At 51.6% G+C, this 13,894-nt stretch overlaps 1 protein-coding gene across 1 annotated transcript; it reads right to left on the bottom strand.

Annotated features, from left to right (window-relative positions):
* Positions 1–5,983: 5,983 nt before the first annotated feature.
* NSFL1C (NSFL1 cofactor) lies at positions 5,984–12,963 on the bottom strand. Its single transcript, XM_084296795.1, has 9 exons — positions 12,768–12,963; positions 12,273–12,370; positions 11,242–11,316; positions 9,921–10,086; positions 9,468–9,560; positions 8,679–8,788; positions 8,084–8,221; positions 7,419–7,583; positions 5,984–6,392 (listed from the first exon to the last, which is right to left on the bottom strand). Exons 1-9 carry the CDS (start codon positions 12,867–12,869, stop codon positions 6,230–6,232), a joined length of 1,110 nt encoding a protein of 369 aa, XP_084152921.1. The 5' UTR covers positions 12,870–12,963; the 3' UTR covers positions 5,984–6,229.
* Positions 12,964–13,894: the final 931 nt, after the last annotated feature.

The raw sequence follows: 13,894 nt of genomic DNA, 5'->3' as shown, positions 1-13,894 counted from the left end.
TTAAAATCCTGCTTCTTGGCACTCATTTACTCCCCAGGTGCAAATAGCTGCATTTTCTGCGTATGCACCAGAAATCCAGCAGGTGACCAAGCCACCTCCCAGAGAAGCTGCCTCTATTGCTCCCTGGCTGTGTCAGAGCACAATTCTCGTCGACGCAGGCAGGGAAGGTTTATTTCTTTATTTTTGCTCTGCTCAGATCCTCCCAGAGCCCTTTTTCCTGTTGCTCGGTGCCTTGTGCAAGACGCCGTTACCCATCTCGTCTAGACAGCACGTCCTGGCCGCTGGTGCAGCGCAGGGAGCTCTCATCCTGCCTCTGCGTGACAGCGTGGCTCAGCTTTGTGCCAGAGGGACAGATTTCGGAGCACGCTCCCCCAGGGGAGTTCAGTTGTACCCAAAGGCTTCCGTTGGGGGCACTTTTTGATCAAAAATAAAGTGCAGCACCCACCTCCCCGGCTGCTAACGGGCTGCTGCAGGCGGTAAGCTCCCCACCAACGCCGTGCACCAAAGCCCCAAAGCTGACCCAGCGAGCTCACCATGCACACCACGGGTCCTGGAGCGAAGGGACGATGCTTTTTCCATCTCCACCTCGACTTTTTGCTGTCAGTTGCTTAGGAATAGGCTTTGAACAAGGAGGGAGAGAAGGCAGCGGTGCTGCAGCTGCACAAAAACCCTGAGCCTTGTGCCGAGGGAAGCCAGAGCTCTGCTGCTAAAGGAACGGGGTCGTGCTGGAAGTTACTCACTGCACGGGCAAGGTCCCTTCCCCAGAACCCAGTTCCCTGCTGCAGAAGCACGAGATCTTATCTCCGAGCCCGGGGCCCAGGAACGCGTGATTCAGACAACCCCAAGCCCTGCCGGTTCCACAGCTTTTCTCAGGGTGCCGTGACCTGGAGAGGGGCTGCTCAGGCAAGGCAGCCCCACTGGAAAAAAAAAAAAAATAAAATAAATGCATACATAAATACATAAATAAATAAATAAATAAAAAAGGCTGAAGCCAGTCCCATCTGGAACCTATTCAAGAGCTCCCTGCACTGCGAGGCAGGCTCGGCGCAGACAAGGCAGCGCGGCGAGTAAGGTAAGCGTTTAGGAATGCAGTAAATAAGTCAGGAAAAAAAAAGGCTAAATCAGTAAATCGAGAGGTGCTTGACACGGGAGCTGCTCAGCTGCCGAAGACGCGGGCCTGTGGCATGATTTGCAATACACCGCTCTCCGAAGAAGTGCGTAATTGGGAAACGTGGGATTCGTGTGGCAAACCTTCCACCGGTAGGTTCTGAGGACGGGTCTCCCCTCCCGGCTCTGTGGGCTCCTGCTGCCAGCCCCACCACCCCAAGGCAGCTCCCTGGCTTCGGGCAGCTCGTGTTTGCTTCCTCCTGTGGCCGGTGCAGTGGCGAGAACCCCGTGGGCACAGAAGCCCCCAGGGGGGCACCCCACAACGAGACGCTCCCGGAGCCGTTTTGCCCTGCGGAGCAGCGCGCACCTGAGTTACCGGAGCAAGAACAGGAGCTGCAGCCCAACCCTCAGCTAAAGCCGACTAACCTCAGGCTTTTCTCCTTCCTGAAGCGAACTGAAACTGCCCCAAAAAGCCCCAAAACCGGCAGGAATGGCCTCGCCTCATTAACAAGAGCGCCCTGCTCCGCACCATTCGGCAAGCGCGTGCAGCAGCTCGCCCCCCCTGAGAGCTCACACCTTCATTGCCACTGTGCCTGCAGGATGGGCAGCGAAGTGTGTGGCTCTGAGAAGCCTGGATTGAGGCTTAAAGCACGAGAGGAGCTGAAGGGCTGTCTCCATCCCATGGGGACACAGCTGGGGTGGCACAGGCACGGCTGGCAGCGCCTGCTTGGGTGACACCGGGTGCTTACGGTACGAGCAGCGGTGGGAGCGCATGGCCTGGTAAGAAAAATAACCTCGCTGCCTAAATAGAGCTGTCACTTAAAATTACCAGCCTCCATCCACCAATATTCTGGTTCAGGAACAGAAATGAGACTGTTCAGAGGCTGCGAGGGGGCAGCGCTGTCCTCTCCCCAAAGCACTGGTCTGCCTGGAGCAGCAAACTGGAACAGCAGCTCCTGCCCAAGGACCTAACGGAGCCATCGCAGCCTCCCCCTGTGGTGGAAGCCTTGGAGAAAGCCACACGTGTCTTGTTTTGTGTGACGACACCAATCCCCCAAGCCACTTTTCCACTCTAAGGACAGAGGCAGAAGAAATGTCGCCGCAAGGTCATTTTTCTGGACAACAGAGGACGCGCAGAGCAGTGCTGCTTGCAGAAGAAAATGCTCCTGACCAAATGGCCAAAAACATCCCGGGAGCAGGCTGAGATCCTTTCAATCACTCCTCCAAACAAACACATCAGGGAGCTGAAGACCCACCCGGGAATAGGGCATCGCATCAAGGTCACCTCCCTCCTCCTGGAATCATTTAGCGTTGTCCAGCAACGGGGAGCAAAGATTAAAATTAGGCTATAACAACCAGAACCAGCAGCAGAAATAGGCCAGAACATACAGCCATCCTCTTCCAGCTGCAGGTGCACCCACTGGGATTTCTCGCTCCCTGTCTCGTTGCTGCTGCTTTTTGCCTGCCAGCCGGGCCAGCTGGTTTGTGCCGTGATGGTCACGTTTTTACCCAAACGAGCAGCTGAAGGCGCAGCTGTACCTAGAAGCGGGTGCAGCTACACCAAGATCTTTGACCAGAGGTGCTGGGACAGAAGCTCCGAGGCAGGAAACACGGACCAGGAAACGTCCGACAGCGACAGCAACGCTGCAGAGAGCAGGCAGCGTTCCCAGGAAATTGTGCAAAGCAGGCTTCGGAGAGGAAACGCTATCAGAAAACACAGGAACTAAATCTTAGCAACACCGACGTGAAAAGGAAGAGGAGGAAACAATGAGCTGGGTATGGAGGAAAAAAAAACAACAAGGAAATCCTACAGCTGCCAGGCTGAGGAAGGGAAAACTGCACTCTGCAAAAACCAAAGGGACAGGGACAGGCGTCGGCCACAGTCAGGACAGCTCAATTATAAAACCGAGCTGCCTCTTAGGCAGAAATTGAAATTTTTTGCTTTAGAAATTGAGGTCTGCCTTAGTGTGTGCGCGAAAGACCAGGAAGACGGGCAAAACTCCCTCGTGGAGGGAATAATTAGAGGAAAAAAAATCCCAAAGTGGAAAAGTTGTTGGTGCAAAGGACAAAGAATCACTTCTTCACAGGCGCAAACGTCGGTTTTAGAAGAGCCGAATCGCAGCCAACGACTGTTAAAACAAAGAAAAAAAAATATGAAGGAGATTTAACTAAAGAGAAGGTAAAATCATCTCATTGTCAGTAATGATGAGGTACGGGAGTGAGAGAAGGGAGCAGTCACCTTCCTGCAGTAGGTGCAGGTGACAACTGACCCTGCTCACGTCCTTCTTCACAAGACCAGGGCGTCCTGCTCCACCATCCCATTTTTTTTCCCCTTCTTGCATCTCTTCCCCATTGAGAAGCCCAGTTTTTTCCTTTAGAGCTTATTTCGTACAGAAACACGTTCCTAGCATCCTGTTTAACACAGCAGGGCCCATGCACGATGCTTCCTGCTGTTTCCACGGGCTCCCAGCCCTCTCTGGCAGCAGATATCCCTATCGTGGTTGCTGATACCACGTCGGCGTCCTTCAGATAGCCCCGCGGCCGGACAAAGCCGGCCCTGCTCACCAGCAGATAAGGGCAGCTCACTACTCACCAAAACAAAACCCCAAAACCAGAGGAAGGTCACCCAGGAGCGTAACCCTAACCCTAACCCCACAGGCAGCGGGGTGCTCGCAGCCGGAGCCGTGCTGGGGAACTGCGGCTTCTCTGCAGCACTGCCACCCTCCGGCTCCGGGGGAGAAATTCCCTTTTTTTTTTTAAGCAGAGAAGCAGCTGACAGCCCGCAGTCCATCTGAATTTACCGCTTTAGCCCGCTGGCAGAAGAGAAGCCAGAGGAAACCTGGCCGTGAAGCTCCCCAGCATGGAGCAGAAGCCGTGCGATGAAATCCTCGGTGGGACCTGAGCTGCTGCCCGGCTGCCAACCCCATTTCAGTTGGGGTCAAGACCCAAGACCCCAAAGGCCAGCTTGCCACCACCCCAGCCCTCCCATGGCACCAGCTAACGGAGGCAGAAACATGGATCGAGCAATTCATACTCGCTTCCCTCCTGGCTCGGTGTCCAGGACTCGAAGGCGTTGACCCATGTCCCCAAAACAGCCCTCGTGGGGATCGGGACAACTCTGGCGACGAGCAATTAAAGATGAGCGCCTTGCCACGAGGCAATTACGACTATATTTAGCTGGGAGGGAAACACCCTGAATTCCCTTGTGCTGGTTCAGAGAGATGGCTGAGTGGTGATAACACGGAGCGCCAAGTGACGCAGGTGGGCAAACCCCGAGTTCACCCCTCGGAAAAGAGCTTTAGCAGCGCTGCCCAGACTTTTTCTCTCATTTAGCTGAAGACATCTCAGCACTGGGAAGCCCAAGCAGTAAGAGCAGACGTCAGCATACACATCATCCAGAACGGGAGAACAGATGGCAGCCGTTATTAGAAAGGGTCAAACGACGTTTTCCTATTTTGCGGGCTTTAATGATCATTTTCACAATTTACAGATACGCTGTTACGCACGTTATATACCCACTCGGCAATGAAAACTGTAAGTTAATTCAACTCTCAGCTGAGAAACTGCTATTGAAATGCCCTTGCTAAGGTCTGGTACTCCTGCAGCTTTGCATTAATGCATCCAGCCAAGCGGGTTCCTCGTGCTCAACCTGCCCAACCCGCTGGCCCTCCCCAGGCTGCACGCACCCACAGCTCATCCTCTGCTCCGCCAAGGCGAGGACCTGGAAGTTCAGAGCATGAAGGGTTGGAGCTGCAGAGCTCCAGGGTGACTAAGGCAAGAGGACTGCACGCTGTAACACTGGGCATGGCTGCAAGCCAGCCCCTTTCATACGATACCATGGTGTCAGCGCAGCTCCCAGTCGGCTGACGTCGGGATACCTGTGACATTTGGATACCTACGGTTCAGCTCGGCTCCAAAGCCTGGGGCTAGGACAGCAAGCATGCTTTGGATCAGTGCAAAGTGCCGTGGCACGACGCTAGATGGCAACTCGCACGTGTGATGCTATCTATGCCAGAGCTACCAGCCCCTCGTCTAACAGCAATGAATTGACCCGCAGGATTCTGGTCAAAGAAAAGGAAAAAAATGGAGACCTGAGCCCAAAACACAACCAGTGGACAGACTAAAGGTGGAAAAATCCAGGCGTTTGGCTGTGTGGTCTTCAGCAGATGAAAGGAAATAAACCAAAGGGTACTACAGCCTTGAGCTTTTCACCTGAAAAGTTTCCAACACAATGATAATTCATCATAAGATAAATTTGCTTTCCAGTAAGACCGACTGTTTGCCTTCTACTTTCAGTCACTTCAAGCTGATTCAGCTTTGTGCCTTCTCTGAAATAATTAAAAAAAAAAAATCATCAGCAAGTTGGATTTCTCAAAGAAATGCAATACAGCAAATTAAAGCTGCAGTCGGTCTGGACTGCTGGAGGAAGTGCAGGCAGAGCAGGTGGGTGCTGCAGTGAACACCCCTAAGAGTTCTGCTGAGGACAGGAAAGTCAGGACTTTCTCTTCAGAAAAGGCCAGGAATAGTGCTAACTTTTGCACCCGCACACGGGCAGAGCTTTTTCCATGTTGAGCAGTAACTGTTTCACAAACATTTCCCCCACAGTGTTTTTTTACAGCAGCGTAACCATCATCCTGACAATAAGATCACCCATTCTTGTGCAGTTTATATTTAATGTGCAAAAATAAAGGGAGTACTTTGCAGCAGGCCCTGGAGGAGAGTAACAGATTGTGATGAGCAGTCGATTGGCATGGAAGGAAACTGCTCTGAGAGCTCCCTTGCCCCCAGTACCTTCCTCCCCTCTAAAGAGCACAGAAATGCAACACAAAGGTAACTCAACTCTCCTGGGAGAACGTGTGGCACAAGAGGCTGCAGCTCCTTTCAAAACGGGTTCGTTTCGTTTATTTATTTTAAAGTCCACTGATCATCACCAAAAAAAAAAAAAAAAAAACCAGAACAAAACAAATGGGAAACGCAACTAAAGAGAAAAGAGTCCAACCAAGACCTAAGAACCCAGAGCTATGAGGAGATGTGAGCCTGTGTTTGCACGGCGCAGGTGCACGCACAGGACGAGACGACGCATGCGCACTGCGAGCAGGCGTGTGGCGAGAGGTGGGTTCCTTTATGTTAACCGCTGAACGATGACAGCGTTGAGCAGGTTGGCTTCCTTCAGGGTTTGGTTCTCATCAGTCAGCTCTTTATTTGGGAAGGTGGTCATCAGGACGAAGCTGGTCGCAGCCATCGCTGGCCGGGCATCGACTATGAAGAGCCGGATGTCACGGATCCTGTGCAGAGGGATCAAACACAAAAGGGCAATCCTGTTATTGAGCATCCCGGAGAATTGCACAACAAAAGCCTAAATTCACCCTTTCCAAAGTCTGCAACCCTGCACTCATGGCTCTTGCTTTCCAGGTAACAATAGAGACCACAGCCACACAATTCTGTGATTTAAGATACTTCTCTACAGGCTCCATGTTTAATGAAATAAGCTGCTTTAGAGGTTAAAGATTCTCAGCAGGATGTTCTTTTACACTGCCCATCTTCTGTGGTTTTGAAACTGAACGGTTCGAGGCCCTCAAGACGAACAGATTAATAAATTGCTTGATGCTAAGCAGCTATAAGCAGCTGTGCCCATCACTCACAGCATAACCTAGATGATTTCAGCTCCCAAGAGCAGTCACAACAGTGACACTGGATCTATTTCCTGCACCTCATCCCAGAGGAAGGTTTCTGTAACTTTCGGAAGTGTACTTGATTCTCTTATGGAGATAAGAAGAACAAGCATGGACAAACCCCACATTCTCCAAGATCAGGTAGGTGAGAAGGACTTTAAGACAGAACTCTAACGAATCAGTCGGGTATGTAAGCCAGCTTGACAAGCAAACCAAGCTGTTTAAGAGCACACCTTGGTGCTACAATCAATACAGGGGAAAACCCAGCAGAAGTATGAACTGACAGAATAACAAAACCAATTCCTAATCATCTGATAGATTCTAAAGCCCTCTGAATAGTTTTAGCTTTTCTTATAGCTGACATTAACAGAAGTTCTGCTGTTCATACTGAAGCTCCCAGACACAGCATCGTTGCCTACAATCCATCACTATTTGGAAAGCAAACCCTATCCTTCCAACAGTCAGCATCTGCCTTAAAACCCCACAATAATTTTATTCCTATTCACCTATACAGAAGGATCCCCAGAGCTCCCTTTAGCAGGCTAGTCAGGATTCTAACATCTGCTCCATCTGTGCACAGTTCGCAGTGTCATTCAGGCCTTCCCAGTTAGTAACCTGTGTTTCCTGTTGCCTTTGTACCTGTGATTATGATTAAATTTCTGGACCAGTCGCCCACCATCAGCGAGCCGGATTTGGATGTTGGTGACGGGCTCCGACTCATCAATAGTGATGGCAGAACTGGCTTTGGCTTCATTCTCTGCCTGCTGGGCTGGCGAGCTGGTGCCCAACACCTGAGGTGCAGTGCTGAGAACAGGAAGACACAAAGAGAGCTGTTAAAAACCAAACCACTCACCTGGCTGCAGGGTGCCACGAATCAGGCAGTGAGCTTATCACCTGCCGGGCCCAACTACTAGGGCTCCTAAGCAAGAGATGTCAGTGTAGGTTGGAAATGAGAATTCAGGATTCGGTGAGCACTTGGCTGTAATTTCGCCCCTACCATCATCTGTTACAGCACCACAGCTTGGTTCTGCACAGCCACACAGAACAGCAGCATCATAACAAGCATGCCCTGCTTCTACACGACACGCCGTAGTGGTTCCAGACTGGAGAATTGCCTCCTGCCACTAAAAGAGCCCACAGCACACATGGCCAAGCCCCATTTTTTGTTAGAGGAATACCTCACATACCACAGGCACCGAGTACCTTCTCTTCAGAAAGACAAGTCAGTAGGCTCATCCCACAAAAAATCTGAAGTGACTTTCTCACATCACACACAGATCAAAACAGTGCTGCTGTTTTCTCACCTGCCCAGTTTTTGTCCTTCTCCAGTAAAAGCTTTGAAGACACTTTTAGGTTTCACGTACTCCTCATCACGGTGATCCTCCATATCCAGGTTCACCTGTCCGCCTCGTGCTAACCTGCGCAGCTCTGCTGGGACTTCCCTGCAATGACAGTGTCCAATAAAATTGTCCTGAAAAAGTAAGTCAGGAACAGCACCTGCCACAGAACCCAATACAACCATAGATGTCTGAATTTCAGGAATTAGTGTGTGCTCCTGCTAACTAACAAAGCAGGTGCACACCTCCCCACTCACAGACACAAGCTAAAGGTTACTTTTCCCTGACCCTTACCAGAAGTGACATGACACATCAGAAATTCTCAGCCCAAACATGAAAGCGTTTGTTCACTTCAAAACCCCAAGGCCCCATACAAACCAGCGCCACTTCCCAATTCATTTGAAGTAGATCTTCAAGTCTGTCCTCTCTTCGTTTACACATTAAGAACCTAGCCCTTGTAAGAAAGCTCAGGACAAATGCACCATTGATTCAACAATGTGGATTTCATGAACACCTGTGTTTCAAAATACAGCCCTTCCTTCACTGCCCTCTTGCTACGTACCCTCTGCGGATGTCATCAAGAAACTGGGCATTGGATGGATCCTGGTAGCTCCTCAGTTCTCCGCTGTCCAGGCTGAATCCACTCTTCCAGAGCTTCAGTACAACATGCACCTGCAGCAGTCCCCAAACAACAATCAGCCTCACTAAACATCATACTAAGAATAACTGGACGCAGAGAGAAAAGCTGCTGACTGGCAGGGAATTTCAAGCTGCAGAAAACATTCCAGCAAGATTCGTCTTGATCAGTACATTCAGCAGTGAGGAAAAAATCTGAAGCATTGGCTATGGATTGGTCATGCATCAGCTCCTAGAAGGTGACAACACAGACCCCTTTGCTGATGAATATGGCTGAAAAGCCCAAGGTATGTCAGACAATGAGCCCAAACCAAGCTCTCACCAAGGGTATTTGCTCACAACCCAAGCACAGGAGGATAGTGTACTGATGTTGTCAGCTCTGCATCTCTTCAATGAATAAAGCAGCTTTACTGCGCAGTGCTCTTTGCACAGCACTTTTCACAATCCATATAATCACAGTACAGAGGCTGAGAGAAGATCCCCATGCTTCTAAGGAACACGCAAATTCTTCACCAGAAGTTCACCAGAAAACTGCTTACCCAAGTCTCAAGTATGGGCTATTTTTTTTCCCCCAATCAGAAATCCCACAAGAAGTGGGGTTTACCATCCTCCTGAATTGCTGTCCAGCTTTATATTCTCTGGCTCACAAGCTTTGTAGCTATAGCAGAGAAATCCCCCCGGTGACATCTACAAAACAGACCAGAGAGCTACTCACATCCTGAACAGAGCTCTGCCTCCTCTCCCCTGCCACATAGGCAGACTCTTCCTCTGGAGTAGCCCCAAGGCGATATCCTCCCCCTGCAAAAGGCTGTAAGAGAGACAGGCAAAGAGGTTACAGGGTGACACAGACCCAGCACAGCTTGCTTCTCCTTCCCCAACACCGTTCTGAAGAACAGGGAGGCCCTCAGGGTAGCAGCAACATCTGCCACTCTGCAGGCACAGTGACCAGCATGGAACAGTAAGTAAATATGGCTTAAAGTGACTTTTCTTGCCACTACGACACATGAACTAGAGCTGCACTAACAGCCAAATCCACACTTCACTTTCTTTTAAAATAGTTTCAGTACTCCACAGTACCCAACAGCTGTCACAGTGGGAGCCACACACAGATGACTACAACATAAAACAACTGAAAGAGGGGAAAAAAAAGAAACTCAGCACTCCTCACTTTAGGCTTGCTGCTCTCGCCACTGCTTTTGGCTGTCCGATCAACCGCCACAGCACCGTGCTCCTTCGCTCCTTTGAAGAGATCTTCCACCAGCTCGTTGGGACTCTTCTTCCTTGGAGGACCAACGATCTGCTGTCCACTTCTCTCTGAGCCACCAGCATAAAACCTAGACAGAAAGCACACCGCTGCTGGGTAAGACTGGACCACAGCTTCTCCAGGATTCAGCAGTTTTATACCAGGAATTAGTTGTGCACTTCTGTGCAGCTTAATGAAACAGTTTGAATCCACAAATATTAGTTATGACCAGTGTATCTGCCACTTAGAGTAACTGATATAAATAAAAAAAAAGTCTCTGTGCCTCAGGAAATTGTAAAGTTACCCACTGATCAGCAGTCATGAAATGATAACGACTCTCTCAGACCTAGAAAGAGATACAGTCTAGCACTGGAAGAGCTTTATCAGTCTAGTCCCAGCCAGGCTACTAACTTCACACGAGACTTTTAGCAGGTCTCTGACCTCTCAGATGGAAGAAGGCAGGCAATGACTACAGGAAACGGCCTTACTCACTGAGGAAATAACTGGTACTTGGAGGGAAGGTATTAACACTGTGCTGAAAGTTCAGAGCACATGGGACAGGACTGAGCAGAAAGCAATGAGCACACACTCAATGAAGTGCAATTAAACACTTCTGGAAGATTGGGCTGATTAGATTCCAGCTGGTTTCCAACACATACAGAGCTCACAGCTGAGTGCAGAAGACCAGGTGGCCTACCTATACTGAGCCACTTCTAGCTACATCAGTTCCATTTAATTTACCTTGCCCGTTAACCTTAAGTGTTTGCAACTACTTGCAGCTGACACAGGGGAAGACTTCTCTGCTAGTGGGCCACGTCCCCACTGAAAAAAGGGACCTACATTTTTCCTTTCCACCTCCACATTCCATTATGTTCTCCTTAAGCAGCGCTTAAAGCCACACAGACAAGCAAAATGAAAAACAGTCCCTGCGTTATTCCCACATTTCTGTTCTCCAGGGACACAAGTGATGATGATTTGGGTTTTTTCCCCAAGGGTTCCCACATCCTACCTCAGACTTTCTCTCAACAGCACAAATGAGAGATGAAAAAAGGTGTTTATACAGCAACATGGAGCACGTGCTCGCACACAGAATTTACAATGACCAAAGTTTGGGTCAGACCTGAGATTTTTCTGCACAGGAATGACACATCTGCTTAAATCTGCTTTTGAAAAATAATCTATACGCATGCAGCAAGCCATAAAAAAAAAAAAAGGCAGGGTTTTAATTCTTTAACTGAAAACTTACCGCTGTCCCTCTTCCTCTTCATCATCATCCTCCTGTGCATGAACAAGGTCTCTAAACGACGTTACTCGATGGTCACTGCAAAAGTCAATCAAAGCACGTCAGCCCCATGACACAGCTCAACCACGTGCGCAGAAGCTGCTGAGCACGGCATGTTAGGTTTGACTCTGCTCTACTTTTAGGGTCTGAATGAGATCACAGGTCAGCGCTGGTGTAACCAAGCAGTGAACAAAGTTCTTGGGCATCTGTAGCAATCACCGCAACCAAAAACAACAGCGAGAGCACCCGAGGAGGCTCAGAGTGTGGCTGCAGGCCCAGCAGATGAGGTAACTCCTCAGTCATCTTCCCTGTCACGTAATGGATTCGGTTGCCTCTTTCAGAGGGCAGTCATTTCCAAACCTGTACAGACACAGGTTGCTCTGCCAGGCCCCAGTAAAGGCCAGCCTCCAGCAACACTCCTGTGGTCTGAGGCAAATAATGTTTCTTCAGCAGTATGGAATTTACTCAAAGTCTGAAATAAGAGCGCTTTGTCCTCACCATACAGCCAGTAACCCCTTCTCTTTAAAAGTAGCATTCCCCTGAGAGATTGAGAAATTCAGTCTGAGAACTCCTAGCATAGGAATTCGGCAGGGACCAATTATTTAACTTATTTTTGTAAAACTCTTAACCTGGTGCAACACAAAATCTGAAAATATTTTTCCTGTGGATATACAACCTGCTTAAACGCAAGTGTTACCAACTGCCTGATTATCTTCTAACCTCAAAACGCATTTTTTTCCTGAGCAATGAAGCGAATTACTCTAACTGGCCTATAGATCAGCTGTGGAATAACACCCGTGCTCGCGATGTAGAAAAGTGGATATTTTCACAATTTCTGGAGTCATATAGGGTGAATTAAATCTAAAAGCACTGCGGAGTTTCAGAATAAATATCTAGCGCCCGTGCTTTAGACAGAGCATGGGTTTTAATGGGATTAATCGCTGTGAGGTTTTAAAAAGCCTTGGTGAACACCTCAGCCGGAGCTCCCCCCTCACCTGGCCGCGGTGCCTCTGGACACGGCGCTGGGTGCCGGCTGGGGAAGGGTCAGGATGTCCTCGTCGCCCCCGTCCTCGTAGAAACTGGCGAGCGCGATCTGCAAAGAAACACACGGGGAATCATCCAGGAGGGCAGCAACCGTCCCAGGGCACCCCAAACACACGGCAATAATAACACATCTCTTGAGGGACGCCGTCGCTGAAGCCGTTTTATGGGATTTGGAAGCCCAGGCAATGCTTGGGCGCTGCCCAGCTCCCCTTTGGCTCTGTTAACACAAGGGCAGCCACCACCACGGCTCATCCCAGCCCCAAAACAGCGGCCTGGCAGCACCCAAAGGCGGCCTGGCAGCACCCATGGGTGCTGAGGGGGGCTCCTTGGGGGGCGAGTAGGGGAAGGGGAGGGGGAGAGGTCGGGCACCCCCAAGGGGGTCGCGGAGCCCTCCCTTCAGCGGGGACCCTTCAGCCAAGCCCCGAGGTGACGGGGCCGGGGGCTACCTGCAGATCCCAGCCGGCCGACTCGAGGAAGAAGCGGGCCCGCTCCTCCTCGGCGCCCGTCACGGCCACGAACTCCCTCAGCGCCTCCTCCCTGGCCGCCATCTTACGGCGCTGCCGGGACCCGCCCCGGTACGGCTCGGCTCGGCTCGGCTCGGCCCGGCACGGCCCGGCACGGCTGGTAAAGAGCTCCGGATGGGAAACGGGGCCCAGAGACCCGCACCGGTAACAGCTCCCCCCGGCGGACCGGCGGAGTGCCGAGAGGAGCCGTGCCGAGCCGTGCCGAGCCGTGCTGAGTCGAGCCGAGCTCTGCTGCCCCGTTCCAAGCCGTGCTGACCCGTGCCGAGCTCTGCTGCCTTGTGCCGAGCCGTGCTGACCCGTGCCAAACTGTGCCATGCCGCCCCATGCCATGCCATGCCATGCCATGCCATGCCATGCCATGCCATCCCGTACCATGCTGTGCTGCCCCGTGCCATGCAATGCTGAGCTGTGCCATCCCGTGCCATGCCATGCAGCCCCGTGCCATGCCGTGCTGCCCCGTGCCACACTGTGCCACCCCATGCCATGCCATGCCGAGCTGTGCTACCCCGTGCCATGCTGTGCTGCCCCGTGCTGAGCCAAGCCATGCTGCCCCATGCCATGCTGTGCCATGCCATACCATGCCGTGCCAAGCCATGCCAGCCCTTGCCAAGCTGTGCCACCCCATGCCATGCTGTGCCAAGCTGTCCTGCCCCGTGCCATGCCATGCTGCCCTGTTCCTAGCCGTGCCCCGCGTTCCCCTTACAGGCGGCGCAGCACGGCCCCTTCCCCCAGTGAGGAAGAAGAGGCTGAGGCCGAGGAGCCCAGGGGGGAACAGTGGGGACCAGGGGGGGCCCTGCCTGGAAGTGGCCCTGTATGGGAAGCGTTGTGCTGGAGGAAAATGCCGTGAAGGTGCTTTTTGCAAGGATTTGTATTGATGGTGATAACCACGTGCCGAGCAGTGCAGCAAAGGGATGGGAACAGTGGGGGGGACGTGGACAGCCAGTGGGGGACAGGGACAGCCAGGAGAGGATGGGGATGGCCAGGAGGGTCCGGGACCCTCGGCCCAGGGAGCTGCCAAGGGATGCAGCAACACTGGGGGCCAAGGAGAC

Source organism: Netta rufina (assembly GCF_964035555.1).
Source record: "Netta rufina genome assembly, chromosome: 16".
Classification (NCBI taxonomy): Eukaryota; Metazoa; Chordata; class Aves; order Anseriformes; family Anatidae; genus Netta; species Netta rufina.
The sequence above is the reverse complement of the archived record's forward strand: the minus strand, read 5'-3'. Positions and strand labels throughout refer to the sequence as shown.

Bases quoted from the DNA above. Each gene is read 5' to 3' on its own strand.
- NSFL1C (XM_084296795.1), bottom strand. From the start codon at position 12,869: ATGGCGGCCAGGGAGGAGGCGCTGAGGGAGTTCGTGGCCGTGACGGGC. The intron at 11,317-12,272 runs GTGAGGGGGGAG...TGACTTTTGCAG, and splicing joins TCCAGAGGCACCGCGGCCAG to TGACCATCGAGTAACGTCGT. The intron at 7,584-8,083 runs GTGAGAAAACAG...TCCTGTTCTCAG, and splicing joins GAAGGACAAAAACTGGGCAG to CACTGCACCTCAGGTGTTGG.